Source organism: Muntiacus reevesi, chromosome 2 (genome assembly GCF_963930625.1).
Source record: "Muntiacus reevesi chromosome 2, mMunRee1.1, whole genome shotgun sequence".
Lineage (NCBI taxonomy): Eukaryota > Metazoa > Chordata > Mammalia > Artiodactyla > Cervidae > Muntiacus > Muntiacus reevesi.
The window spans coordinates 104,943,051-104,969,732 of NC_089250.1; the positions used below are offsets into that span (position 1 = coordinate 104,943,051).

Genomic DNA, 26,682 nt, shown 5'->3' on the forward strand with positions numbered 1-26,682 from the left:
TCTCTGGGCTTCAAGAAGCTCCGTTAGCTGTGCCAATCCCATGTACATGGGAGGCCTAGTGTTAAACGACAGCCATGTGAAAAAAAAAGAGGGGTTACCTAGACTGGCACAGTTGCCAAAAGAGCATATATATATGGTTTGGTTATATTAATAGAGGTAGAGAGCTAAGAGAAAGGGAGGTTCTTAATTCAACTATGCTTTTTTTTTTTTTTGATCAGAACACATGTGAAATATTATATTCAGTTCTGGATATACTTTAGAGAAAGAGGGAGGTATTGGAGAAATCCAAAAAGTTGCCTTAGAGGTGATGAGCTTGCTGTCCTTGACAGTATTCACACAGAGGCTAGGGAAACAGTGTTCTGACTTCTTTCTAGTGGATTCTAAGATACATATGCATATCCTGGCAACATGTTGTAGAGCCAGCAAGTTCTACAACATGTCGTAGAACTTAAATTGCAGTTCACTAAATAAACCGCAGTATATTCACACCATAGAATACTGTGCAGCAGTGGGAACCAGCCCTGGGTCTCACTGCTGTAGAGATGCACAACTATGTGGGTGACCCACACACATAATGTAGAGGAGATGAAGGCAGACGCCATGGAGTGCGCACACTGCTGTCCTTTTTTTTTTTTTTTTTTTTTATAACGAAGAATACTTTAATTCTTATCCTTAGGGACTATAAACATTAGCATGATTTGGAAATGAGACTGTACCAAACACCGGCCAGAGAAGAATCGTCCAGTCTACGGCTTCTCTTTCATCTGGTCACTCAGAAATATAATATTATCAGCTATAATTGTTGTTGCTTGTCGTCTCACATTATTTTTATCCGTATATTCACCATAGTCTACTTTCCCTTCCACAAAAATTCGAGACCCCTTTTTCACATACTGATACGCCACGTCTCTGAGGCCCGGTCGGAACACTGAAATTCTATGCCATGTTGTCTTTTGACTGACATCACCCATTTGGTAGGTTTCATTTTCCCCTGATCACCACATCTCATTTGTTGCTAGGGAAAATATTGTGACTGGGTTTTTTTCCTTCTACCTGTCTCATGACAGGGTCCTGACCTACACGACCAAGCAACTGCACGCGATTCAGAGATCTCTCGAGAACCAAACTGCTAGCTACTTCAGACTCATGTCTTACAAACTGGCGAAGCACCTGTACTACAGGTCTTCGAAACATGGCTTCTACTCTCTTTTCTTCCAGTCTAATCTTTAGTCTTTTCCTGAGGCTCTGGCCCGCACAGCCTCCAGGCAGGGAATGACTGCTGTCCTTTTATACATAGTAGACAACCATGGATAGGGTGTTGGAAGTCAGAGTGGCTTGCGATTGGCCTTGTGAGGTTGGGTGGCAGTAGCAGTGACTGCACGGGAGGGTGTCTGGGTGCTGACACAGGTGAGTGCAAATTGTGAGAATTCGATGAACCCTATACTTAGGATGCATGCACTTTTTTTGCATGCATGTAGAACTTGAGTCAAAAGTAAAAATTGGATAACTCGAAGACTGTGAAATCACTCAAGTGGCCTGGAGGCTGGGGAATTGCCTCACAGAGCTTTTGGAACTGACTGAGGGAGAGAGAGATGGAGTTAGAGAGAAGGGGCCAGATGGTCACTCTGCCTGGGTGGCTGCTGGCGGTCCATGGCCTGTGTGTTGTGGGGCACGAACTGTTTTCCTCTTATTTTCACATTTCCTAAGTACCCAGATGATACATCTTAGTACCCAGGTGATACACGAGAGGCCATGTGAAGGCTTAAAAAGGCTTCCTAAGTCGTGCTGGCCAACGAGGCAGGCTATTTTCAAGGGACTCTTCTTGGACAGTCATGCACTTCTTGGCTTCTCTTTTCCTGTTTTTTTTTTTTTTTTTTTTTTTGACTGTGCTGCACATCATACATGATCTTAGTTCCTTAACAAGGGATCGAACCCACATGGAGTGGAAGCATGGGGAGTCTTAACCACTGAACCTCCAGGGAAAGCCCCACCTGCAGTGGAAGCATGGGGAGTCTTAACCACTAAACTCCAGGGAAAGCCCCACCTGGCCACCAGGTGCCTTGGGGATGGGCAGCTAGGGTAGCCAGGCTCCTTTCTGTGCTGGGCAGAGAATCCCTCACATTTTTCCTGAGATGCTCAGTCCTCTTTCTCCCTCCCAACTGCTCTCTTGTGCTTCCTCCAGCTTTTTGATCATGTCGCTGAGTGCCTGGGAGACTTCATGGAGAAAAAAAAAATCAAGGACAAGAAATTACCTGTGGGATTCACGTTTTCTTTCCCTTGTCGGCAATCCAGAATAGACGAGGTAAGACGTTCTGGGATTATCAGGCTTCCCAGACACCCCAGAGGGGAAATGCTAAGGAACCCTTTTCCTTTCTCTTACTGGATGGTCCGCGTATCTTGTGTTTTTTTTTTTTTTTTTTTTTTAAGCATTCGTAGAAAAGAATGTAAGGTCATGATAATCATGTTTATTTTTCAGTTGCTTTAGTCATATGTGTATTTTTCATGACAAATCGTGGTATTTGTGGCCATTTGGTAGAGAAAACCATTTCTTCAACTCAAGCAAGTGAAAGAAAACAAAGTAGGGTTAGTGGCCTTTCATGAGGACTGTTGTCAGTACTAGTTCCCTCGGCTTTTGAGAGCTGAGGCTTGACAGCCACACTCCCTGGGCAGAAGACAGGGTGAGACATCCCTGCTCCCGCCGGAAGAGGTAGGAGATGGGCTGGGAATGAAGTGGCTGCTGGCTGTTTGCTTGTTCATCAGTGGCCGTGGACCGAGTGCCATCCTTGTGGGTTGGGCTAGGCCCTAGGATAAAGCTGCACACAGATATGGCTTGTCTGGCAGAGGTGCTGTCTTCCAAGGAAGGAGGAGTGGCAGAAGTGGATGGGAGCGTCCTTGGGGACACAAGAGCCCCACAGGGCAGAGCAGAGCAGGTGGTGCCTGGCAGAGAAAGAGTCAGAAGGGTGGTCCGCACCTGCCAGCCTTGACCCTTCCCTGGGGAGGGCTTGCTCAGCTGGGCTTGCCGCCTGCCAGGAAGTCAGTGGATCCCAGGATCTAATTACCCATCCGGAGGCCTGTGCCCACTCCTCAAGGCTGCCTGGAACCTTCAAGAGTGTCTAGACCAGCTGCCTTTTTTGACAGATGAGCAGAGTCACCCTCAGAGGAGTTGGGAAGACTGCCCATGAGGAAATGGACAGGAGTGGTGGGGATAGGATTGATGTCCTGATTTCCAACCCATGTTCTTTCCACAGTACCGTGTTTTCCAAGACTTGGGGGGCCCTGAGTGTCGAAGGGGTGATAACAGTGTCTGGAGGCTTTTGGAATGCCTGGTCAGCTGCAGGCTGCTGCCCACCCTTCCTGATGCAGCCTGCATGGAGGCTACCCGGCTTTCGGAGTGCAGGGCAGCCCAATGGGGACATTTCCCCATCCCTGTGTCACCCTGGAGATGACGGGGCCTAAATAGCAGCTCTTCCCAACCAAGCCACATTTATAATGACTTCTGCACTCAGAGAATAGTCACATAGAACAATATTCTTTTCTTGGATCCTTGATTTAAAGAAAAAGATACAGAAGCAATAGATAAAACTATTGAAATAATATAAAGGTGTAAAGCAAAACGTAAAATTCCAATGCTTCTATAGTCTGAAGTGAATAACCACTGGGTATCTGTCCTTAGTGTTTCACTAGTAATATACACACGGAAATGGATTATACTGTATCATAGACTCATTGCTTACAAATGGGAGTTACATTCCAAACTTGCGGAAGAGGCATGAATCACAGTTAGTGTTACCCTTTAAGCTCAGGACTTGGCTCTTAGAAGCACAGTAGCCAAGAATTATCTTAGCATTTTGTTTCTCTTCGAAATTTGGCTCTGACCAAAGTTCCTTGGGGCCATGGAAACCAAGATCTGGTTTGAAAATACAGAAAGGTGATCAGGTAATAACAGTGTTTCTCTTTCTAAATGAAGTCTGGCTGTGCAGTTGACACCAGTTAGATCTGCATGCTGTGAGACACCACCGCACTGGCCAGCCACGGACTGTGTTTGAATGTGAGCTGCAGGGTTTTTTTCCCTGTGGCAGCCCCCAGAGAAATGCATTGTGTGGATGGATAAACAGGAGAGAAGAGTTTGGGTCTGTTACCCGATGTGATGTGTCCCCCCCCGGGCCTCGGCTTAGTCACTGTCCTTGAGCAGACTCCCCAGGGACCTGGAGGTTGTGGAGGCCTCCTAGCCCTCTTCCAACCTCTCTGTACTCTCCTGTGCAGGCCATCCTGATCACCTGGACAAAGAGATTTAAAGCGAGTGGCGTGGAGGGAGCCGATGTGGTGAAGCTTCTTGAAAAAGCCATCAAAAAGCGTGGGGTAACTTCTCATTCGCCACTTGCCTTGACCACCCAGAGGTGGAGGAGAGTAGGGAGTAGGCTGTGTGACTAAGGTTCTTTGGGGGGACAGTAGTGCATGGCCTGAGGCATCACATGGTGGTGGTGGTGTGGTGGGTGCGGGTCCTTGAAGACCCAGGCAGGTGAGCAGTGAGGGCTCACAGTCTGGAAGGTCGCGGCTGGTTCAAAGCAGAGCCGTCCGAGGTGCTGTCAAAGAGCCAAGCTCTTGGGGCAGGGGTTGGCCTCCTTTTGACAGGAGGGCAGCTGTGCAGGGAGCTGGCGTGATCGAGTGCAGCATGCCGGAGTTGCAGCAAATGCAGAAGGCGCGCGGATGCATTGGGATGGTTTACACAGGGCTGTGGCTCTGTGAGTGAACTCCACACTGAAAAAATTGTAAACCAAATAACGAAGGGCACCTTTTCGTCTCCATAATGTGATCACTGGGCTTGAATCCGGTGAATTCGAGTGCCCCCAGTGATGAAAGCAGCAGTGGAGGCTATGAAACGGGAGCCCTCCAGCCAGGCTGTCTTAAAGGCTAGTGATCTCTGCTCCACGTGTGAGTGGGCAGTGACCCCCTCTTCTCTGCCTCCAGGATTATGACGCCAACATTGTGGCTGTGGTGAATGACACGGTGGGGACCATGATGACCTGTGGCTATGATGACCAGCAGTGTGAAGTCGGCCTCATCATTGGTAACGCCCACCCCGTCCTGTCCCTTCCTGAAGCCGGCGTTTCCAGCAGGCGTTGCCGTCTCTCTCATGACGTGGTGTGGTCAGCTTCTGATCTTGTCTCTCTCTCCAAGGTACTGGTACCAATGCCTGCTACATGGAGGAACTCAGGCACATCGACCTGGTGGAGGGCGACGAGGGGAGGATGTGCATCAACACCGAGTGGGGTGCCTTCGGGGACGATGGGGCCCTGGAGGACATCCGCACTGAGTTCGACCGGGAGATAGACCGGGGGTCGCTCAACCCTGGGAAGCAGCTGTGAGTCCCACCCTTTCTTACCACTCATATAAAGGACCTGCCGGACACTTAAGGGGAGATTTGGGGTGGAAGGTGAGAGGGGCAGGAAGTCAGGTGATCACAAAAGGATCACCCATCAAGTGTATGTTATCTAACTTTTTTGGAGACACGTACAGTTGTGTTGTCTGCAGCATTGAAAGCATGTTTTAAATTATTTTTTCCTTGTTAATTTTTATTAAAGTTTAGTTGATTTACTATGTTGGGTTAGTTTCTGCTGTACAACAAAGCAAATCACTTACATTGATACATTTATCCACTCTTTTTCAGATTCTGTTTCCATATAGGTCATTCAGTGTATTGAGTAGAGTTCCCTGTGCTATACAGTAGGTTCTTATTAGTTATCTGTTTTATATATAGTAATAACGTGTATGCATCAATCCCAATCTCCCAATTTACCCCCCCACTCCACCCCCAAATTTCTGTTTAATTACACTGTGATTGTGTCCTTGTAAATGTTTTAAAAATTAAAAGCACAGAATCATTAGCCCGAAGCTAAGGTTTAAAAACATTTCCATATGATGTCCTCAGTAGGGTTTGTTGCTGAGGGTGGGAGAAGCCACTCAGCATGTGGGGTGTCTGGTGAGCAGGGAGAGTGAGTGAGTGTCCATTCATTCTGCACACACTTCTTGAGCACCTGAGATGTGCCAGCTCATTGCTAGGCTCCAGGGATACAGAGTAGCACCTTCCCTTCCAGAACTTAAGGTCCAGTTGGGGAGGGAAGTCACATACGCAAATACCTGTCATGCAGGGGAGTGGTTGGGAGCCATGTGAGTCATGCAGACTGTGGGGAGACCTTCTTCTATGTCATGTATAAGCCAGATGGGTCACAGCTGATAAAGAACATAGCATCAGGCTTCTCTGGCAAGTTGGTCTTAGCCTTGGAGAGCTCTGGCCACAGAAGTATGAGTGATATCATTCAGGCTGGTGTGGGCATTACTTCCTATGAGCTCCTTGTTTCCTGAAGTGCATATTCATATTTCTCTGTGATGCTAGCATGCTGCCCTCTTTGATTGACCTCCCAGCAGCCTTATTCTGGAGTTGGGTGCTGTCAGCACGCTGGGAGATGTTCATTGACCCTGTGAGCTTAATTGCCCTCATCCTTTGCCAGGGAGACACTGTCAGGGAGTTTGTCATTTTGAAATCTGTCGTCCAAAAGATCTCAATCCCCCAGGCTGGCTGATTGGGCTTTCCACCTGAGTTAATGGAATTGCATAAATGGCCAACCTCCCTCCACTGGGAGTGGTGGTGGTGAATAAATGAGGTCTCTCACGGGGAGAATCCTGAGTTCTTAGACCCAGCATTGAACATCTGCTCTGCATGCCAAAACACCAGCTAGGTAATAAAGAGCCCCAGCTCTGATAACCAAAGGTTCTTCCCCCTCAATCCATTGACCTAACCCCCAATTCTAAAACCTGACCCCAGCTGCCTTGAAGCTATTTACTTGCATGTTTATATATGTCACTGGAGATCTGTGCTTGGTTATAGTCCTGCCTCAGGCACCTCGGGCTATTCTGTACTATGTGGCATGTGTACCATATTACATCTCTAAAATCCTCAAATGCCCACATTCCCAAGCAAATGTGACCCAGGAGTTTCAGATAAGAAATGATGTACCTGTAGTTACTGGTCAATCACTGAATCTGAAGTCACCCTTCTCAGCAGAGCAGGTTGGGCAGTTACCTGCGATAACTGAGCAGATAAGGCCCAGGGCCTTGGCTATTTCCTTGGCCTCAATGTAGGGATCCTGCGTGGCTTGGGTGGAAACCTGGATTTTCTGTCATCCATTTTGAGGTAGTTCTGAATTTCTCTAAAGAGTTGAACTGTATCCTCGGGGCTGAAATGTGAACTGGCCTCACAGTTGACTTTTTTTTTTTTTTTTGAAGAGGAAATAGCATTTATTGGTGAGCGTGATTAAGGAGGGAACAGAGCTGATGCTCATGAGTGCAGGGCCTGCCATTTGTCCAGGGGACCACGATTAGGGATGTATTTGACCCCACAGCCGTCCGGGATGAGTCACTTTTCTGCCACCATGTTCTCAAATTCATCCGCATTAAACTTGGTAAATCCCCACTTCTTGGAGATGTGGATCTTCTGACGGCCAGGGAACTTGAACTTGGCCCGGCGGAGGGCTTCAATCACATGCTCCTTGTTCTGCAGCTTGGTGCGGATGGACATTATGACCTGGCCAATGTGGACCCTGGCCACTGTGCCCTGGGGCTTTCCAAAGGCACCGCGCATACCTGTCTGGAGTCTAGATTGAGAAACAGCAGGCCAGTCATGAATGCCCACTAGGAAGAGTTGTCTCCAAGGTCCCTTAGGGCTACCTGTACAGGCAACAGGTTGCATACACTACCAAGGAGGCTGCTTGCTGTTTGCAGCCATCGCACACTAGGCCCCCATGGGGAAAAGAGCACAGTCAGCTTAATTGGCTGCAAACACAGTTGACTTTTAATAAACATATTTGAAATGGTGGATAGATAGAAGATGGACACACAAGGATAAGTGGATGGATGGGGGTTGGAGGATGAGTATTGGATAAGAAGTGTGGCTGGGAAATGGGTGGGAAATAAGTGCGTGGATAAAAGAGTGAGACAGGTGTGCTAAGGTCCATCTCTATCTTCCCTGCTGACTGAACCACAGGTCAGGTCTTGGTAAGAGCAGTTCTGAAAAAATGACAGATTTTGAGTTGTATCATATGTTGCTAGAAATAGGCTATCGGTCAGAAGGTTTTTGGCCAAAGTTACTGTAGCTGGTTTCCTAAGCATCTGCCTGATTTTTGGGGTCTTCCCTGTGTCTTCTGTATGATGTCAAGTTCTTCAAAGCCGTTTTGTTTTCCTTGTACCAGGGAAAGGTGTTTGCTCCATTTGACTGATGGGGAAATTAAGGCCCTAGGACACTGGGACAGGGCAAAGCTGGCCTAATTTGAGGTTTAATTTGGCTTAGGTTTGTGGTTTTCTGTCCTGCTGGAAAGTACATGTTTTTCATAGTGAACTTCCAGAATGTCTTAAGAGGCATTTCATCATTTATGAGCAAAAATTATCATGAATGGTCTAAAGGAATGTTTTTCTTTTTTTTGGCTGTGCCACACGGCATGTGGGATCTTAATTCCCTAGAAGAATTCCCCAGAAAGTCCCCTAGAGGAATGTTTTTCACTAGAATTACATTAAAACATTTTTTTTTTAAAGGGGAATTCCCTGGTGGTCCAGTGGTTAGGACTCTGCGCTTTCACTGCCAAGAGTCTAGGTTCAATCCCTGCTCAGGGAACTAAGATCCCACAAGCTGCATGGCATGGCCAGAAAAAACAAAGAAGAATTCCTTAGAGACCTTTAAAAAACATATTGTTGCCTAGGTATTTCCCCACCCTCCCTACCTTCCCTCCCAATTCTACTTGGCCTGGGCTGAGGCCTGTCTTCAAGAACCTGCAAGTGATTCCAGTTTTTAACCAGGGCTGAAAAACAGAGGTGTGTTTGCTCTATCTGAAGGCTCTGTGCCCAGGTGGGCTCTAGACCACTATGCATCCACTCATTTGTTTTGATTGAAGTTTACATTTACTGAGTACTGACCATATCCAGCTGACAGGAAGGGTATCAGCACAGCGGCTCTGTGGCTCCTGCCTTCGTTGCTGACAGCTGCTTCAGGACCCCTCCCCTAGCCCCCAGGTTAGAAGGTTTCTCCCTTAAAAGGGATCGGACATGGCCTTCCTTCCTCCCTGTTGCCCTCTGTCCTGGTTCCACACCTGTCTCCTACTGTAGGCATAGCCCCACCCTCTTTCATTTTCCTTCTCCTCTTCTTGTCTTCTTAGGCCATTTGCTCTTTTGTTTTCTTTTATTTTCTGCTTTGTAAGGAGTTTTGAATCCCATTCCCCTGTGATTCCCTCTCACATCTTTCAGCGTGAAGGAGACACGGCCCCGCAGAGCAGCAGCAGCAGTGATCGTGACAGCAGGGAGGTCTGGCCTGGATGGTGGTGGAGTAAATTGCACCTCTTTTCAAGTCATCCCCCAAACACCTTCCTTACTGTTGCTCTGCCTGCTCCGTAGACTCTCTCAGCAGTTCTAATCCTCTTTAGGTGCCCACAGACCTCACCCTCCTTCTCCGTCCCTGGGCTGCCCGTCGGAGCAGACCCTGGCTGCCAAAGGCACTCCTTGTCATCCAATCCCCTGCCCACCTTCCCCAGCCTCCCCCAGGCCCTGTGGGCTACAGCACTGCCTGTCCCCACCAGCATGCAGCGAGGCTGCAACACCATGGTGCCACCCACTGGCCTGTGGTCGTAGGTATCTGACTGCTGAGCAGCAGATCACGACTTGCTGGGTTTCTCTGGAGGCTTGTGAGAAGTGCTGTTTCCTTATTCTGCTGCTCCAGCGGGGACTCTAGGGACTGTGAAAGGACAGATTCTTGGCCTCAGGCTTCCTTTATCTGAAAAGGGGGATGGCAGCGTCTATGTGTCTAAGAGACCATCGTGTAGAAAGGGGAGCAGGTCATTCTGAGTGTCTCCAGAAGGCAGAACAAGAAGCAGTGGGTAGGACTTCTCTGACGGTCTAGTGGTTTAGGAATCCACCTGCCAGTGCAGGGGGGGTGGTTTGATCCCTGGTCTGGGAAGATCCCACATGCTGTGGGGCAACGAAGCCTGTGCCCCATAACTGCTGAACCCCAATAGCACTAGAGCCCTTGCTCCACAACCAGAGAGCAGCCCCTGTTCCCCACAACTAGAGAAAGCCTGGGCACGGCAATGAGGACCTGGCGCAGCCAAAAATAATTTAAAAAAGAAGCAGCAGCAGCAATGGTAGTAAGGTGCCCAAGGCAGACTGTAGCTCACCTTAAGGGGGAAGAACCTTCTTGTTGTCATACTTGCCCAATAGGGGGTGCAGTCTGCCTCGAGGAGTGAGCCGGAGGTAGACAAGCAGAGGCTGGGTTGGGCTGGGGCTGGTGGCTGCCAGCATGACAGTAATACAGGTGACTTTTAATGACACTGTCCATGGGAGAGACAGAACAGCACAGTGCTTAGGGCATGGAATCTGAGGCTGGGTTTAACTGGACTGAAAATAATGGATTTGCTACCCATCAGCCCTATGACTGTGGGCAAGTTATATAACCTCTCTATGCCTCAGTTTTCTCATCTGTGGAATGGGGATAATGATAATGTCTATCTCATAAGGTTTATAATAAGGATGAAATAAGTTAATACACATAAAGTGCTTAATTAGGTAGGAGACATAGCAAGGGCCATGGCTCAGTGTTAGTCAAGCCCTGGAGCGTTTTACCCATATCCACCTCTATCTTTTGTACAGAAACCTTATAGGTGGGCCCTGTGTGATCCCCATTAGGCAGGTAAAGAAACTGAGGCCCCAAAAGGTAAGTAGCATAATAAAGTGGCAGGGCTGGAGTTCAGTTCAGGCAGTCTGGCTCCTGTCTGCTCTGAGATTCCAGTTTGGGTGGCACTGAAGCTGTTCCCACAGGTGCTTCGGGCAGGAGCTGGGTGGGGCAGCTAGGACTCAGCAGGGTGCTCTCCTGCCAGGGATCCTCATCACAGCCGTGGCCAGGGCAGGCCTGTCTTTTCCTGTCTGAACAATGAGAGCTAGTGTTTCCCCACTCCTTGATTTGCAGTGGGGAGGGCCGCTCGCTCAGGTCCCAGCAGCATCCCTGGCTCCTGAATCCGGCTCTGAATGGAACAGACTGTTTTGCTGTGTCACAGCCAGCCCTGGGTGTGCCAGCTGGGCTCCCTCAGAGGAGAGGCCAGCCGCCTGGATGTGGACCTGCCTCTGATCTGTCTTGCTCTGGGCTTCCTCCTGGCCCCTCGTCAGCCAGGACTCAGGACCTGGCTCCGGCTCAGATACGGCTTCGAGCCCTAGTTCCTGGCTGCTTCTCTCCTGCAGTGTTGGGCTCGAAATGGCTGCTGCAGTCACAGCACTCACACCGCCCACCACACCTCCCAGGGGAGGCAGGAGGGCCGATCCACTGTGATTGGCCTGTGGCTGAATGTGGCCAGAGTGGTAGGAGGAGCTGGTCGGTTTTCAGCTACTCAGGGAGCCCTCTCCTGGAGTGTAAGGGCAGGTCAGTGGGGAAGGAGTGAATTGCACAAAGCACTTTCTTGGAGACCTTTTTCCTTGGTCTCTCTTGGCTGGAGAAGGAGAACATGGGTGTCAGGAAGGTGACCAGCGACAGAAGTCCCATGGGGAATGGCTGCATTTCAGCCCTGTCATCTTCCTTCAGAGAAGACGTCTACACTTTCTGAGCCGGGAAATGGGGAGAATACTTCCTGACCACCTTGCCACAGGAATTGGAGAGCTTCCTGATAGAGGGATGAAGATGAAAACCCTTTAAAAAGTACAGTAATTGGAATTCCCTGGCAGTCCAGTGGTTAGGACTCAGTGCTTACACTGCTAGGGCATAGGTTCGATCCCTGGTCGAAGAGCTAAGATCCATGCAAGCTAAGATTCTTTAAGCCATGTGGCATGGCCCCAAAATAATAAAAATAAAAAGTAAGGCATAAACTTTTGCACGAGATGATCGTATCCTACTCATTCCTGTCTAGGTCCCTCCTCATTACCCTCCATCTAAATCCTGATGTTCCCTCCGCCTCCAGGCAGCCTTCCCTGACTGCCCCTGCCCCTTGGTGCTCTCCTCCTGTTTCCTACCCTGGGGATGGGTATGGGGTCTGGAAAACCCCTGTTCCCCCGCTGTCTGTCCGTTGTTTACTCACACAGATGCCTGGTCTTGCCTGCCAATGAGACTGTCTGCTTGTGAGAATTGAGGCCATGCCTTCCTCTCCTTTCACATCTCTCCCACCACTCATGAGCTGCCACAGTGGTGAGTACGTAGGAGGGACTGACAAGTCCCTGGTGCTTTTCTGCTGCAGGTTTGAGAAGATGGTCAGCGGCATGTACATGGGCGAGCTGGTCCGACTGATCCTGGTCAAGATGGCCAAGGAGGGCCTCTTATTTGAAGGGCGGATCACCCCAGAGCTGCTCACCAGAGGGAAGTTTAACACCAGTGACGTGTCGGCCATCGAAAAGTAGGTGCCTCCCCTGGAGGCTTTCCGGGGGGCATGGGGCAGAGAAGAACGATGGGTCTCTCGTTACCTGCTTGAGTCCTGGTTTGCTGGGAGTGTCAGGGCTTTCTGGGCCGGCCTCCCCTCTCACTTAGCTGACCCACCCTGAGCTGCTCTCCCTTTGGGCACCTGGTGGCACCAGTCAGGCAAATGCTTCTTGAATGGTGTGATTTCCAAAGCATCCCCTTCTCCTTCACCCTCCCCCAAGCCCACATACACCTGATCCTGGAAGTGAACAGGAACGGATTGAGCTCAGGCCTAGGTTACTTTCCCCTTGGGATATCAGGGTCTTCTCCAGACAGTGTTCCAGGGAACCCTAATGACCTCAAGTTCATTAGGTGTTCCCCGAAGAAAGGGTTTTGTGGCCTCTAGGACTGGGAAATATTTAGAGAAGTATAAGTATTCATTAGCATATAAAAGAAAGCCTAGTTCACTTTGGTTAACTGGTCATTTCCCAAAATCCTTTTGTGCCTGAAGCACCCTCCCCACTCTGCCTACCCAACTCCCCTCTCTGTCTTCCGCCCCCCATCCCCCCATTCTTTCACTTGTTCACAGCCACACATGGTCCTTGGCACAAGTTTGAGAAACATTGGTTAAAAGATGAGATAGGACAGATAGACATAGAAGGACAGAGTCCAGCCAGCAACCTGGCTTCTATCTTTTGACCTCAATGTAAGAAACCCAGACTTCTCTGTCTCAAGTCCACCCAAGGCCTGTTATTTGCAGGCCTTGGGTGGACTTGATGCCAGGCAGCTTGATGTAGACAGGCAGCTCAACGTCTAAAGGGCGCCTGTCCTGTCGCTGGTCCCGTGTGCCATCAGGTTCTATTCCTGGTTCAGGAGACTCCACTTAGCCACATGAGGCCACCTGTTTAAAGATAGGGTTAGCTTGATGCTAGAAATACCCTTTCATTTCTGCTTGAGGCGGTCATCCCACTGCCCATGCTGTGGTCCTGGAAATTCAGAGCCGGTGGCATCATAGCTCTGACTCCAGGGAGATGCTGATGTAAGTGGAAAGGGGTTTATCTGAACCTGCTCTTTCTGAGTCCCAGCCTTTGTCCTAGAACCTCTTCTTCAGGATCTGCAGCGTTACAGTCAGTAGGGAGCCACACTACTGAGTTTCCAACAATCCCCCTTCTCAGGTCTCCTGCTCAGCTGTGGGAGGGGAGGGAGCCTGAGACCTGTGGCTTATCTCAGAATCATTGACAAAGTCAGGAAATGCCTGCCTTCCTCTGGGGCTGTTTATGGTGTTGGCTCTTTGGTTACCAAGAAACAAAACCCACTTCAACTAGCTCAAGAAGGCATATGTGTTGTAATAAAGCCTATCTCAAAAAAAAAACAAACTATTAAGAACGTCTTACCAGTGAAGATATGTTGGAAGCATTCTCTTTAAAATCAGGATCAAGATGGTATCACCTGTTTCTTTCTTTCTTTTCTTTTTTTTTTTTTTGATTGGAGGATAATTGCTTTACAATGTTGTATTGGTTTCTGCTAGACAACAACATGAATCACCCATAAGTATACATATGTCCCCTCCTTCTTGAACCTCTCTCCCACCCATCCCACCCCTCTGGGTTGTCATAGAGCACCGAGTTAAGCGCCCTGTGTTAGTATCACCTGTTTCTATTCAGCATTGTCCTGGAGCCTTAGCCAATAGTTTTTTAGGAAAGAAAAAAGGAAAAGAAATTAAAGGCATAAGAATCAAAAAAAGAGAAAGTAAAACTGTCATTAATTGCAGATGTATTTGTATAGAATACCAAAATATTCTAGACATGTGATTAGAATAACAGAAGAGGTTAGGAATGATGTCTAGAGATAAGATACAAAAGTTAATTATATTTCTATGTATTGACAGTAATTAAAATATGTACATATTTTAAAATCTTTTAGACTATTTTTAGAATTACAGAAAAACTACAAAGATAGTTTATATCTCTTAACCAGTGTTTCCCATTGTTAACATTTTAATATGATACATTTAAAATACGTGTGTATATGTGTGTTTTTTTTTAAGGCAGCATCTACAATAGTAATAAAGCTATATGCTCCATGATATACTTTAAATCCAACAAAAGCTATACAAAGCATGTATGCAGCAAATTATGGACTTCCCAGGTGACTCAGTGTGAAGGATCCACCTGCCAAGCAGGAGATGTGGGTTCGATCCCTGGGTGAGGAAGATCCCCTGAAGAAGGAAATGGCAACCCAGTCCAGCATTCTTGGCTGGGAAAACCCCATGGGCAGAGAAGCCTGGCAGGCCACAGTCCATGGGGTAGCAAAAGAGTTGGACTTGACTTAGCGACTAAATAACAAAAATGCAGGAAATTAAACTCTGACTGAAAAAATCGTGGGAGAATGTGTAAGAATCCAGGGGCATGCGACAGACCCAAAGACCAGCAGACTCCCTCACCTCTCTGAAGCACTGAGCCCTGGGGTGGAAGCCGCTATTCCTCCACCTGCTGAGAGCCCATGTGCCCTGGCCTCTCTTCTCCATGTGCCTGACATAACTTAGCCATAACAGTTCTTCCTCCTGCTGCTTTCCGACCTCTTATGGAGGAGACCCCTTCTCAGGGATTTCTCCCTTGCCACACACACACGATGAATGATCAGCTCACCTCCCCAGGACCTTCAAGCCTCTGCTCACAGCACTGCACCGCCTGCTGTAGTCCTTAACTAACGCGTACTGGCCTCTGACTCCACAGGAATAAGGAAGGCCTCCACAATGCCAAAGAAATCCTGACCCGCCTGGGAGTGGAGCCATCCGATGACGACTGTGTTTCGGTTCAGCACGTGTGCACCATCGTCTCATTTCGCTCTGCCAACCTGGTGGCCGCGACCCTGGGCGCCATCCTGAACCGCCTCCGAGATAACAAGGGCACGCCCAGGCTGCGGACCACGGTTGGTGTCGACGGGTCCCTTTACAAGACGCACCCACAGTGAGTCCCCTTTGCTCTCATTGGCGCTCAGTACCTGCCCTGGCGAAGGACCGTCTCCAGAGGTCAGACTTTTGCACCCAGTAAAAGTTTTTGGCAGACAAGTCAATATCTAGTGTTGGACAGAAGGATCAGAGTTGCCCACTTGGAGAAATATCTGGCTCTCAGCTGATTCCCACTGGTGTTGCTTCTGCACTGCTCTGTCATCTCTCCTCATTTCATAAGTCTTGTTAGAGACTTCTTTAACTGCCAGGAGCACTGGGTGGAATGTGTCTGTATCTTCAATTCTCTTACTTGTCTGCATTTAATCAGGGACTGTCATCCTCACTGTAGTTTGGAACATACATGTGCTGCCCACATTCCTATGTTAGAAGCTCCTGTGAGTTTCTAAAGCTCCCCAAACACTCGGATAGTACTTTTTAAAAATGGGCAGCTTGTCGACGCTTTGCATCTGCGAGCCAGTGAGAGATTAGGTTGTCACTAGTCCTCACCTAGATGCTGCCTTCTTGTCTGCTGGACTCATTAGTGTCAGAAGCCTTCTCTGGCCACTAAGAACATGGTTTGTATTTTTTTTTTAAAGGCTAAAGGTGAATTCTAAGTCTTTATATACTGAGTTTTATTTAATTAATTTTTTAAAGTTTTTTTTTTATGTAGGTCATTTTAAACATCTTCATTGAATTTATTACAATGTTGCTTCTGTTTTTTTGGCCAGGAAGCATGTAGGATCTTAGCCCCCCATTCAGGGATTGAACCCACACCCCTGGATTGGAAGGTGAAGTCTTAACCCCTGGACTGCCAGGGAAGTCCCAGTATTGAGTTTTAAAAATGACTGCCTAGAAGATGGTTTTTTTTTTTTTCAATACATGACTTCAGATATTTCTCCCATTGTATATATAATGTGCCTGTGAAGTGGCCTTGCAGATACTGTGCCTTCATACTAGGTCTCGAAACAGTTAAATGAAGATTGACTTAAACTGAGATAATTCTGTGTTACTGAGGGGATAGGGTTTGAGCTAGTTAGCTCTTGTTATCTGCCAGGTTCACAATTTTATTGCTTTGTATTCTTAGAGTATTTGTAAAATTCTTGATAATGCAATTAGCCATTTTTTAAAAAAATTTCTTGGCTAGTTTTTGGACGAGAAAGCTTAGGCATTTACATCACATTAAAATAATCTTCTAGTTGTGGTAAATATACATAATATGAAATTTACCATCTCAACCATTTTTTGAGTGTACAGATCAGTAAATTTAAGTTCATTCGTACTGTTGTGCAGCCATCACCACCAGCAATCTCTTGAACTCTTCATCTGCAACTTTATTTTTGAAAAAATAACTGATTAAATACAGATTAAAATACAAAGTAACATATTTTTGGTATAGAAACTTCAAATAGTTCAAAAAATGTCAGAGAGAAGTCATTTTTTATCCCATCCTCTGGAATTGACCACTGTTATCATTTTGGGGTTCTAGATTCCCAGTTTCCTTTGGCAAGCAGCCTTCCATACTTACAACAGACCACAAACCTGGAGAAAATTCTGTCTTACTGAGTCTTGTCCTAAAGTCTTCTAACCACTAAAAAATATCTCAGCTCTTGGGGACTGAGGGAAAGGGCCAAGTGAAAGTTAAAAACAAGAGCAATTGTTTATTGAGCCCCCGCTTAGCGCCAGTTTTTCACTGAAGCATTTGATGAACTCATTTGAGTTCCTTCCTCATCATTGTCAGCTAGATGCTGTCATCTGCATTGATTCCAGGATTAAGTAACAGGCCCAGGTCCCCTGGTGTGAAAGTGGGGACTTTTTTTTTTTTTTTTTAAGATTTTTTTATGTGGACCATTTTTAAAGTCTTTATTGAAGTTGCTCCAACACTGCTTCTGTTTTATGTTTTGGTTTTTTAGCCCTGAGGCATGTGGAATCTTAGCTCCCTGACAAGGGATCTAACCTGTACCCCTGCATTGGAAGGCAAAGTCTTAACCACTGGACCTCCAAGGAAGTCCCTTCTGGTCTGACTTTTTAAACACTGGGCTCTTTCTTAACCAGTATCCTGTATTATCTCCTTGTCATGGTGGACAACAGATTTTTGAACCCTGAATTTTCTGTACTCGATACTCTTTTCTTTTCTTTTTTTTGGCTGCACAGTATGTGGGATCCTAGTTCCCTGATCAGGGATCAAACCTGTGCCCCCTGCACTGGAATCATGGAGTCCTAACCATTAGACCACCAGAGAAGACCCCCGATATTCGTATAATAAGGAGAGCTCTCTCTGTGTTTGTGACTATGGGTGATTTCAGTTTTCCTTATTTACCTGTCTGTGTTTGCTAACTTGTCTACAGTGGATGTGTTGTATGACTTGAGTGACGAGGAAAGTGAGTGTAGAAGATGGAATTAAAGTGTGGGAAAAGAAAGGGATCCTAGAGGTCCCTCCACTCTGGCTCAGTCCGTCTACTGCGCGCCCCGTCCCCCAGGTATTCTCGGCGTTTCCACAAGACTCTGCGGCGCCTGGTGCCCGACTGTGACGTGCGTTTCCTCCTCTCCGAGAGCGGCAGTGGCAAGGGGGCCGCCATGGTGACTGCCGTGGCCTACCGGCTGGCTGAGCAACACCGACAGATAGAGGAGACCCTGGCTCACTTCAGTCTCACCAAGGAGATGCTGCTGGAGGTGAAAAAGAGGATGCGGGCCGAGATGGAACTGGGGCTGGGCAAGCAGACGCATGACAAGGCTGTGGTCAAGATGTTGCCCTCCTTCGTCCGGAGCACTCCTGACGGGACTGGTGAGGACCTGAGCTGGGGGCTCACACGTGCCTCCTGCTTCTCATACCAGCGGCCGAGTCACTGTGGGGCTGCTGGGAGGTTGGCTTCTCCAGGAGACACATTGACACTGGGATGGGTGGCATGATTTTGGCAAGAGTTAGAAACTCACTCAGACCTCTCAAAGATTTTTTTTCTTTTTTTGATGTGGACCATTTTTAAAGTCTTTATTGAATTTGTTACAATGTTGCTTCTGTTTTATGTTTTATGTTTTTGACCATGAGGGATGTGGAATCTTAGCTCCCCAACTAGGGATCGAACTTATATCCCCTGCATTAGAAAGTGAAGTCTTAACCACTGGACCACCAGTGAAGTCCCTCTCTTCCATTTTTCCCACCGACTTGCTTGCTGCATGTGAGACTCAAGGCAGTTGACCTCCCCTGATCTGACTCCCAGGCAGTCACTGTCTTTAAAACCATAGCCCTGGCTCCGAATTAGAAAGTATTGCTTAAAGAACAGAGCTGGGTGGATTCTGAAGCCCTGAGATTGCTTGTAGGTCCTTTGCGAAACACAGTAAGGCAGAAGAAGGATAAACAGTGCCTGCTTCCTAGGTGGAGCATGTGAGAGGCCCGCAGAGGCCTGGGGAGTTTTACATCCAGGCACATTGGAGCTCCGCATCCAACGTGTACTGTGACCTTGCTGGTCCTGTTGGTTCATCCATGGGGCCTTTTGTCTTCTAGTGTGACTTGGAGACTGTGGTAGTCGTGAGTTCATGCCCACCTCTCTGAGCCTGGGCTGTATGCTGAGAAAAGACTTAACAGTTTCTCCCCTGTGTTTAATATGGGGTTCCCTCCCTTGAAAGTTTGAAGTTTCTGGCTGCCAGGAGGTGAAATTCACTCTTCTTGACCTGCTTGATGTTCTTGACTACAACAGAGAACGGTGACTTCTTGGCCCTGGATCTTGGAGGAACGAATTTCCGTGTCCTGCTGGTGAAAATCCGTAGTGGGAAGAAGAGATCGGTGGAAATGCACAATAAGATCTATGCCATTCCCATTGAAATCATGCAGGGCACTGGGGAGGAGGTAAGATGGTGTTGCTTTTCCCTTGCCAAGGCATGTGTGCGTCACACACCTGGCCAGTGGCATTGCTGAGCCCCAGAGCCTCCATGTGATACATGCTGTGGTGCAGTTGGGTCCGGGCAGTCCGTAAGCGTCAGGTACCTTCAGCCACGCTGGGCTGAGGATGCTCGGGCCCCTCTGAAGATCCGAGGGAGGGCTCTGCCTGTGTCATTGTGTGTGTGTGTGTGCACTGAGGGTGTGAAACCAGAGGTGCATGAGTAATCCCTTCTTTTCTTCTCAAGCTGTTTGATCACATCGTTTCCTGCATCTCTGACTTCCTGGACTACATGGGCATCAAGGGCCCTAAAATGCCTCTGGGCTTCACATTTTCGTTTCCCTGCAAGCAGACGAGCTTAGATGCGGTAAGTCTCTTTTTTTCCAGGCTTCAGACATCGGGCAGTGCTGACCGACTATTGGCCAGTGTGCGTCAGCTCTTGAAGCCTCCTCCAGACAGTGGGTCACCCCTTGATTCTGGACAATTTAGCTGTCACAGAGGGTTGACCCAGCTCTTACGCCATATCCTTCAAAACATCTTCAGACTCTACTCTTTTATCATTTAAAGCATTCACCTCTTCTGGGAAGCCTTCTAGGCCTCCAGGCAACAAGAATCTCACCCTCCTCAACATTCCCTTTTTCTTCTAATGTTGCCTGGTTGTAGCACTTTTTACCCAGTTTTTAGTGCTCTCCTGTGTCTTTCTTTTCTTCAATGTCATTTGATCCTTGAGCCAAGGATCTGTGTTCCCTATAGGCCCTAGCCCAGGGTGCTAGCAGAAAAGATGCTTAATAAATGTTTATTCAGTAAATGGAATGACACAGAGTTCAAGGTCAAGGCCTGAGCACCTGCTGAGGACTGAGAACTGGGCAGGCAGTTCCTGCCCCCAGGGAGGCCCCAGTCTAGCGGAGCATCCCAGCCCTTAGACCAGCAGCTCCAGCGCCACGCTTAGGGGTCCTGGTGGAGCAGGGGGACAGTCCCTGTGAAAGGATCTGACTGTGCAGTCGTGCAGGCAGGACCTGTCCTGTTGTTGCGGGTGCCTGCGTTTTCCCAGGTAGGGGTATGGCCAGGGAGGAAGCCGTGGTGCTGGCATCACATCACATAGGTCTTAGGCCAGGGTTTGCAGAGTATGATCAGCAGTTGAGAAGCTGGGTAGGGCCACCTGCCTCTGGAAGCCGGTTAATCCAGTCACAGTGCTGACTCGGGGCTTTTTGCCTTTTAAAGGCTTTGCGATCTCAACAGGTGGATCCATGTAAACTTGGTTTTGGCAGTTTTTAAGGGTGATTTGTTAAAGGTCTGGTGGTTTTTAAAAGCAGTTCACTTGTACCATCATCATGGTGAGTACACAGCTAGCAGGTATATAAACTACAGTCCAGTCAAGCTGAAGCTGACTTTAGGTCATAACAGAGTTACTAAAAGTTTGCATTTCTCCACTTCTGTTTTTGGCAAACTGTTCTTCAGGGGCACTAGTTGGTTATACCACGGGCAGCACTGTTAACTTTCTATGCCTCAGTTTCTCCGTTTGTGAAGTGGGGCTCATAAACCAGACCGCTGTGAGAACTGTGAGAGGGGGCAGGCCTGGGAGGACTCTTCATATTCTACCTGTCTGTGCCTCAGATGTTCCAGCATCATCTCACTGTACTGTCTTAGCAGGTGTTTACTCTGGAAGGAGGGAGTGGCATTTTGTGTTCTGCCTGGAAGGATTAATGACAAGACTGCGGTGCCCTTCTTGTTGCAGGGTATCTTAATCACCTGGACCAAAGGTTTTAAGGCAACCGACTGCGTGGGTCACGATGTAGCAACCTTACTGAGGGAGGCGATAAAAAGGAGAGAGGTAACTGTTAAAAGGATGTTTTAAAAAATCTTGACTACTTTTTTCAGGTTATGTTTTGATTTTTTGGCTGCACCCCATAGCATGTGGGGTCTTATTTCCCCAAGCAGGGATTGAACCCTCGACCCTTGCATTGGAAGCTCGGAGTCTTAACCACTGAACTGCCAGTCTTAACCGCTGAACTGCTCCTTTCTTCAGATTATAAAAATTGTACTTTCTTGGGAATTCTCTGGTGACCCAGTGGTTAGGACTCCACAGTTCCACTGCAGGGGGCACAGGTTTGATACCCGGTTGCAGAACTAAGATCCCACCAGCCACTGTACAAGAAAGGTTGTACTTGTGTGTTGTATAGAATTCAGTCGATACAGAAGTATGTGACAAGGGTACTAATGTTCCTCCCAACTGATGGCAATAAAAGATCAGAACAGTTTCCCGTTATTAAGGGATAGTTTAAGCAATGGCTCTCCTCTAGCTTGAAAAAGGGAAAAGCGGCTCCTGACTGCGGGGCCCAGCCTGGCACTGTCGCGGGGCACAGCCCCCATCACAGCCCCCCTGCGACAGTGATGGAATCAGGTGAGATAGAAGCAGTCCATCATCACAGCAGAACTTGGCAGACACTCGGAGATGGCCCTGCGTCCTGACAGCACCCAGTCCAGAGCCAAACCCCACTTCTTGGCATCCTCCCTAAAACCACCAGCACAGGCTCAAATCCTGTATTTGTGCTTTCTAACACATCCTGAGTCACCCCATGGGATGTGCTTGCCTGTGTTGCAGCCACCCAGCCAGGAAGCCCAGCTTTATCCACTGTGGGTGCGCTTCTGTGGGTGTGGTCTTTGGCTGGAGGACATTGACAAAATGTAAAATGAAAAATTAGCTCCTTAGTTAATGAGGGAATCAGTAAGAAGTTTAAAAAAAAAAATCCATTCAAGTCTCTCCAGTTCAGAAGAGCAGATAAATACACAGGCAGTTAGGAAGGCTGAAATGAATGGGCACAAAGAGGAGCCGGTTGTTCCTAGAAGAATATGCTAGACAACAGTTAATGTTTCATTGAAAAGAAATCTGATGACTCATTTTGCGCATTTCACAAAATCTTAGTGTGCTTCCAATGTACTTTCCATGTGTATACAAATATACACATATTTTAAAAATGGGAGTCATTCCATATATACTATATTACAGCTGTTTGGTTTTTTTTTTCCATTTACTATGAAACCAGGAGTCTTTCATGTTACTACATAGAGGCCAACCTCATTCACTTTCTTGGCTGCACAGGATTCCAGGGTTTGCCTGAATAGGGTTTTCCATAGCCCCCTTTGATCTACATTCCAATTGTTTCTCCTGGCTCTCCTGACTCACGGAGAAAAAATGCTTGTATGTGCCTTTGTGTACTTGCTTGTCTGGACAGAGTCTGAGACATGGATTTGGCATTTCCATCACGCCCTCTGAAAGCTATCATTTTTACCTGCCAAGACAAAGAGCTGCGTGGCCATTACCCCTTGGCTTTTCTCCATTCCACCTTGCCCTCTGGGCTGCTCTAGTACTAAATGCCATCTATGAAATGCATCCTTTCTTCCAAGTTCAAGCTTCAGATGCACCTTTAATAGCAGATGTTTAGTGAAGGAGCATCTCATTACCTGGTGAGGAAACAGTTTCAGATGACGCACCAGTGGCTTTCTGACTGGCATGCAGCAGAGTGAACCTGCAGACCTCAAGTTGGGCAGTGCATGTCCTTCCCCTAAAGCTAAACCTGTCTTTTTCTTTCAAAGGAATTTGACCTGGACGTGGTGGCTGTGGTCAACGACACGGTGGGCACCATGATGACCTGTGCTTACGAGGAGCCCACCTGCGAGGTTGGACTCATCGTAGGTGGGTGTCCTGGAAGGTCTTTTTCCACGGCAGGGAAGGCTGGGTTTTCCTGTTTTGTGGGGCCCTGAGTCAACATTTCAGTGCTCGGTGGGTGACATCGTACATGTGTCAGCACTGTCCCCTTACACCTCCGGAGTTGCTTTGTGGACTGAGGCTGCAGGGCTCTCCAGAGGTTTCCCCTTCTAACACCCACCCCACGAGGCTGTGAACTGACCACGAGCAGATTGTCAGAAACTGAACTCTCCGGGACTGAGGCTCCTGGTGGCTCTGATGGCCCCAGTGGACAGGGTGGGAGTGCCTGGAGCCGGCCTGGTCAGCAGGGCAACTCAGAGGGCTTGTATGGGGGGACTTGGGCAGGTGTTGCAGGGCCAGGTCTGTGACTGGGAAGGAAGCAGAGCCTGCTCTTTCCCTGACTGTAGAGAAGGGCCAGGAGGGCAGTCTGGATGCCATTTGGCCTTTAGCAGCAGTGGCCCGCCAGTTGCTGAAGAGGGAGGCACGTTACTGAGCCAAAACCTGGGTCCGCCCGCCCAGTAAAGCCAATCTACTGACACTGGGATATGGTGTAGGAAAAACCACTTTTTTTTTTTTTTAATAGAAAAAGAGGTAGTTTATTAGCATAGGATAAAAGTACAGCATTTACTGTAAGGCGCCACACAAGGAATCCAGGACAGTCAGTGCTCAAAAAGTCTGAACTTCCCAGTTGGTTTCAGCAAAGCCGTTTTAAAGGGGGTTTGATCCCTGGGTTGGGAAGATCCTCTGAAGGAGGACATGGCAACCCACCCCAGGATTCTCGCCTGGAGAATCCCATGGACAGAGGAGCCTGGTGGGCTATAGTTCATGGGGTCCCAAAGAAGGCCAGGTGAGGGAGGGAGTCCCAGAATGTGATCAGCTTGTGCACAATTCTGACTGGTTGATGGTGAGGCAGCAGGGTGGTGTCACAGGGCTTAACATTATCAATCTTTAGGCTCCAGCAGGCCTGTGGGCTGTGTGCCCAAGGTCAGCAAGTAGCTCGTATCTTACATTTGGTAGGGGTTTGAGCATCTGTAAAACAACTCAGGAAACGTTTTTCAGACGTATTATCTAGGCACTTCAGAGAGGCGCTAAAGCAGACAGTGTGGGGGAAGGGTCTGTCCCGGGAAGGCCCCATGGGGTCCTGCTTGATTATAGGCAGAAGGATTATCGTTTGGCTTTTCAGGTTGTTCCTTTATAACCCATATAAAGGGCCTTGAGAGCACAGAATTCCAGAAGCATCTTGATTTAGGTTGCATGAAAACCATTTGTCTAGCTGATCCTGCTCCTAGTCTCAGGAATGCTGAGAAAAGGCCCAGTTTCTTAGTCAACACCTGCAGACTCTCCCTGGGCAGAGAGGGTTAGCACCCTGCTGCGTAGACGTGGGCGATAGGGAGAAGGCCCAAGCAGGCTGCCTTCCTGGTGCCAGGAAGACCTTGTCTTTTATTAATCCCCTTTTGGCTTCAGTGGAGATTTAAAAGACAGGAGCGGCTCCAGAGGAAGGTTGGTTGAGGCGTGACTTTGGGGCGCTTTGTTTCTTTCTTTCTTTTGCAAAGCTTGCTTTCTCCTCCTGGTCCCTTCCCCTGTCTGCTTATGAATGGCCTTAGGTGTGAAATGCAAAGCTAGAGTGACTCAGCACTTTCTCTGCTTCCGGCCTGAGTCAGACCCACAGATGTGGGGGCAGGGGTGTGGGGGAGGTGTAGAAGGGGTTCTGCTGCCTTCAAAGTCACTCTTTTGCCATCAGTTGATCTCTGAGCAGAACTCCCCAGCAAGAAGTATGGTTTGCATATTTTGGTTTTCTTTGTATCCCTTCCATTTCAGGGCCTCTTCTCTCAATTTTACCCTCTGGGTAAAAGGGAACTGAGAAAGCAAAAGTAATCCAGTGATGTTAATCCAAAACTGGGTTGGCTTCTTGGTGGGCATCAAGCCAAAAGACACAACCAAACCAAAAATCAGAAGGGGAACATTGGGGATCTTTCCCAAAGCAGAGTCTCCTAGGACAGAAAAATTGGGGAAGTTTTAAGCTAAGGGTATTTGCATATTCATTAAATACCTTGGGCTTGGGCAGAGGAGAATTCAGTATAGAGTTGGGGCAAAGGTTGACAGAGTCCAGGCTTCATTTGATTTAAGTCCTGAGGGTGAGAAAGATCAACATCATCATCCCTTCAGTCAGTTCAGTTGCTCAGTCTTGTCCAACTCTTTGCGACCCCTTGGACTGCAGCACACCAGGCTTCCCTGTCCTTCACTATCTCTCGGAGATTTCTCAAACTCATGTCTATCAAGTTGGGGATGCCAACCAGCCATCTCATCCTTTGTTGTCCCCTTCTCCTCCTGCCTTCAATCTTTCCCAGCATCAGAATCTTTTCTACTGAGTCAGTTCTTTGCATCAGGTGGCCAAAGTACTGAAGCTTCAGCTTCAGCATCAGTCCCTCCAGTGAATACTCAGGACTGATTTCCTTTAGGATGGACTGGTTTGATCTCCTTGCAGTCCCAGGGACTCTCAAAAGTCTTCTCCAACAGCACAGTTCAAAAGCATTAATTCTTTGGCGCTCAGCTTTCTTTATGATCCAACTCTCACATCCATACATGACAATCTGGCAGTTAAGTGCCTGAGGGGGGTTTAAAGTCTGCAAAACAGCTCAGGAAAGTGCTTCAGGCTAATTCTTTAACATGAAACAGAACTAGGAATCTTTACAACTGATTTATTATTTTTGCTACTGTTATTTCTCTTGCCTGATAATAATTTGTTCTTTTGTCCCTTAAGATCATTATTACTGAGACCTGTTGAAGAGCAAGAATTGTGGCCAAACTTAGATCACAAAATTCATTAGGCCAAAATGGCTTCACTAATGTCAAGAAAGTCATGCCTATTTGTCTTTTTCTGGGGACGCCTACCCAGCTGCTTATAGTTACACAGTCAGAAGCATCTGCAAATTCTACTTAAGTTTCTTTAAAGGGCATAAAACAACCTGAGCCCACTTGTCTACTTGGTAGGGGTGTCTTTGTGTCCCTTAATGATGTTGAAAATCCATCTACCTCTGCATCCCACCCAGGGTGGGTCCATGGTGCTCTAGGGCCTTGTGACTCTTAGGTGTGGTCCACGGACCAGCAACATAAGCATCTCCTGAGAGCATATTAGAAATGCAGGGTCTTGGGACTCACCCTTCACCTCCTGAATCAGGAAATCCATCTTAACAAGTCCTCAGGGGATTCCGGTATATAGAAAAATATCTATGTGAGGGACTCCTTGGTTGGTTGGTTGGTTTTTAAATTTCCCATCCATTCAGTGAGACAAAGCCAACAACCACAAGTTTGATATCTGGTGATTAAAACTGTTATGAAAGTTTTAGAACACTTCCTCCCATCATCTGTACCTAAATCCTCCTGGATGAGAACAGCAAACAGTTTGGGTTCCAACCCTAGTCTTTAAGGGGCCACACTCTGAGTAGCCCTGCCCTGGGTGATCAGGGATGGAAATCAGAGGCTTCTGACTCCCTGGAATCCATTTGTCAGACTGTGTGTATACAGTGTGTGGTTACACCTCGGGAAATGTCCCTTTTCTCAGGAGTGTGTGTGCTAAGTTGATTCAGTTGTGTCCGTCCGACTCTTTGCCAGGCTCCTCTGTCCATGGGATTCTCCAGGCAAGAATACTGGGATAGGTTACCATTTCCTCCTCCAGGAGATCTTCCGGACCCAGAGATCAAACCCGTATCTTTTATGTCTCCTGCATTGACAGGAGGGTTCT

General features: G+C 47.9%; 1 protein-coding gene, 1 non-coding gene and 1 pseudogene across 2 annotated transcripts in view; 1 reads left to right on the top strand and 2 right to left on the bottom strand.

Annotated features, from left to right (window-relative positions):
* Window positions 1-26,682, top strand: part of HK1 (hexokinase 1) — a 70,665-nt gene that overhangs the window by 34,405 nt on the left and 9,578 nt on the right. Inside the window, exons 4-14 of the mRNA XM_065922487.1 lie at window positions 2,183-2,302; window positions 4,264-4,359; window positions 4,969-5,068; window positions 5,179-5,362; window positions 12,255-12,410; window positions 15,148-15,381; window positions 17,840-18,144; window positions 19,055-19,203; window positions 19,482-19,601; window positions 20,970-21,065; window positions 22,829-22,928. Coding sequence (XP_065778559.1) covers window positions 2,183-2,302; window positions 4,264-4,359; window positions 4,969-5,068; window positions 5,179-5,362; window positions 12,255-12,410; window positions 15,148-15,381; window positions 17,840-18,144; window positions 19,055-19,203; window positions 19,482-19,601; window positions 20,970-21,065; window positions 22,829-22,928 — 1,660 coding nt within the window. The remainder of the gene's footprint in view (window positions 1-2,182; window positions 2,303-4,263; window positions 4,360-4,968; window positions 5,069-5,178; window positions 5,363-12,254; window positions 12,411-15,147; window positions 15,382-17,839; window positions 18,145-19,054; window positions 19,204-19,481; window positions 19,602-20,969; window positions 21,066-22,828; window positions 22,929-26,682) is intronic.
* On the bottom strand, window positions 665-1,268 carry LOC136158108 (single-stranded DNA-binding protein, mitochondrial pseudogene; annotated as a pseudogene).
* Window positions 7,698-7,836, bottom strand: LOC136162218 (small nucleolar RNA SNORA70). Its single transcript, XR_010662036.1, has one exon. It is a non-coding gene; the product is annotated as a small nucleolar RNA SNORA70 (small nucleolar RNA).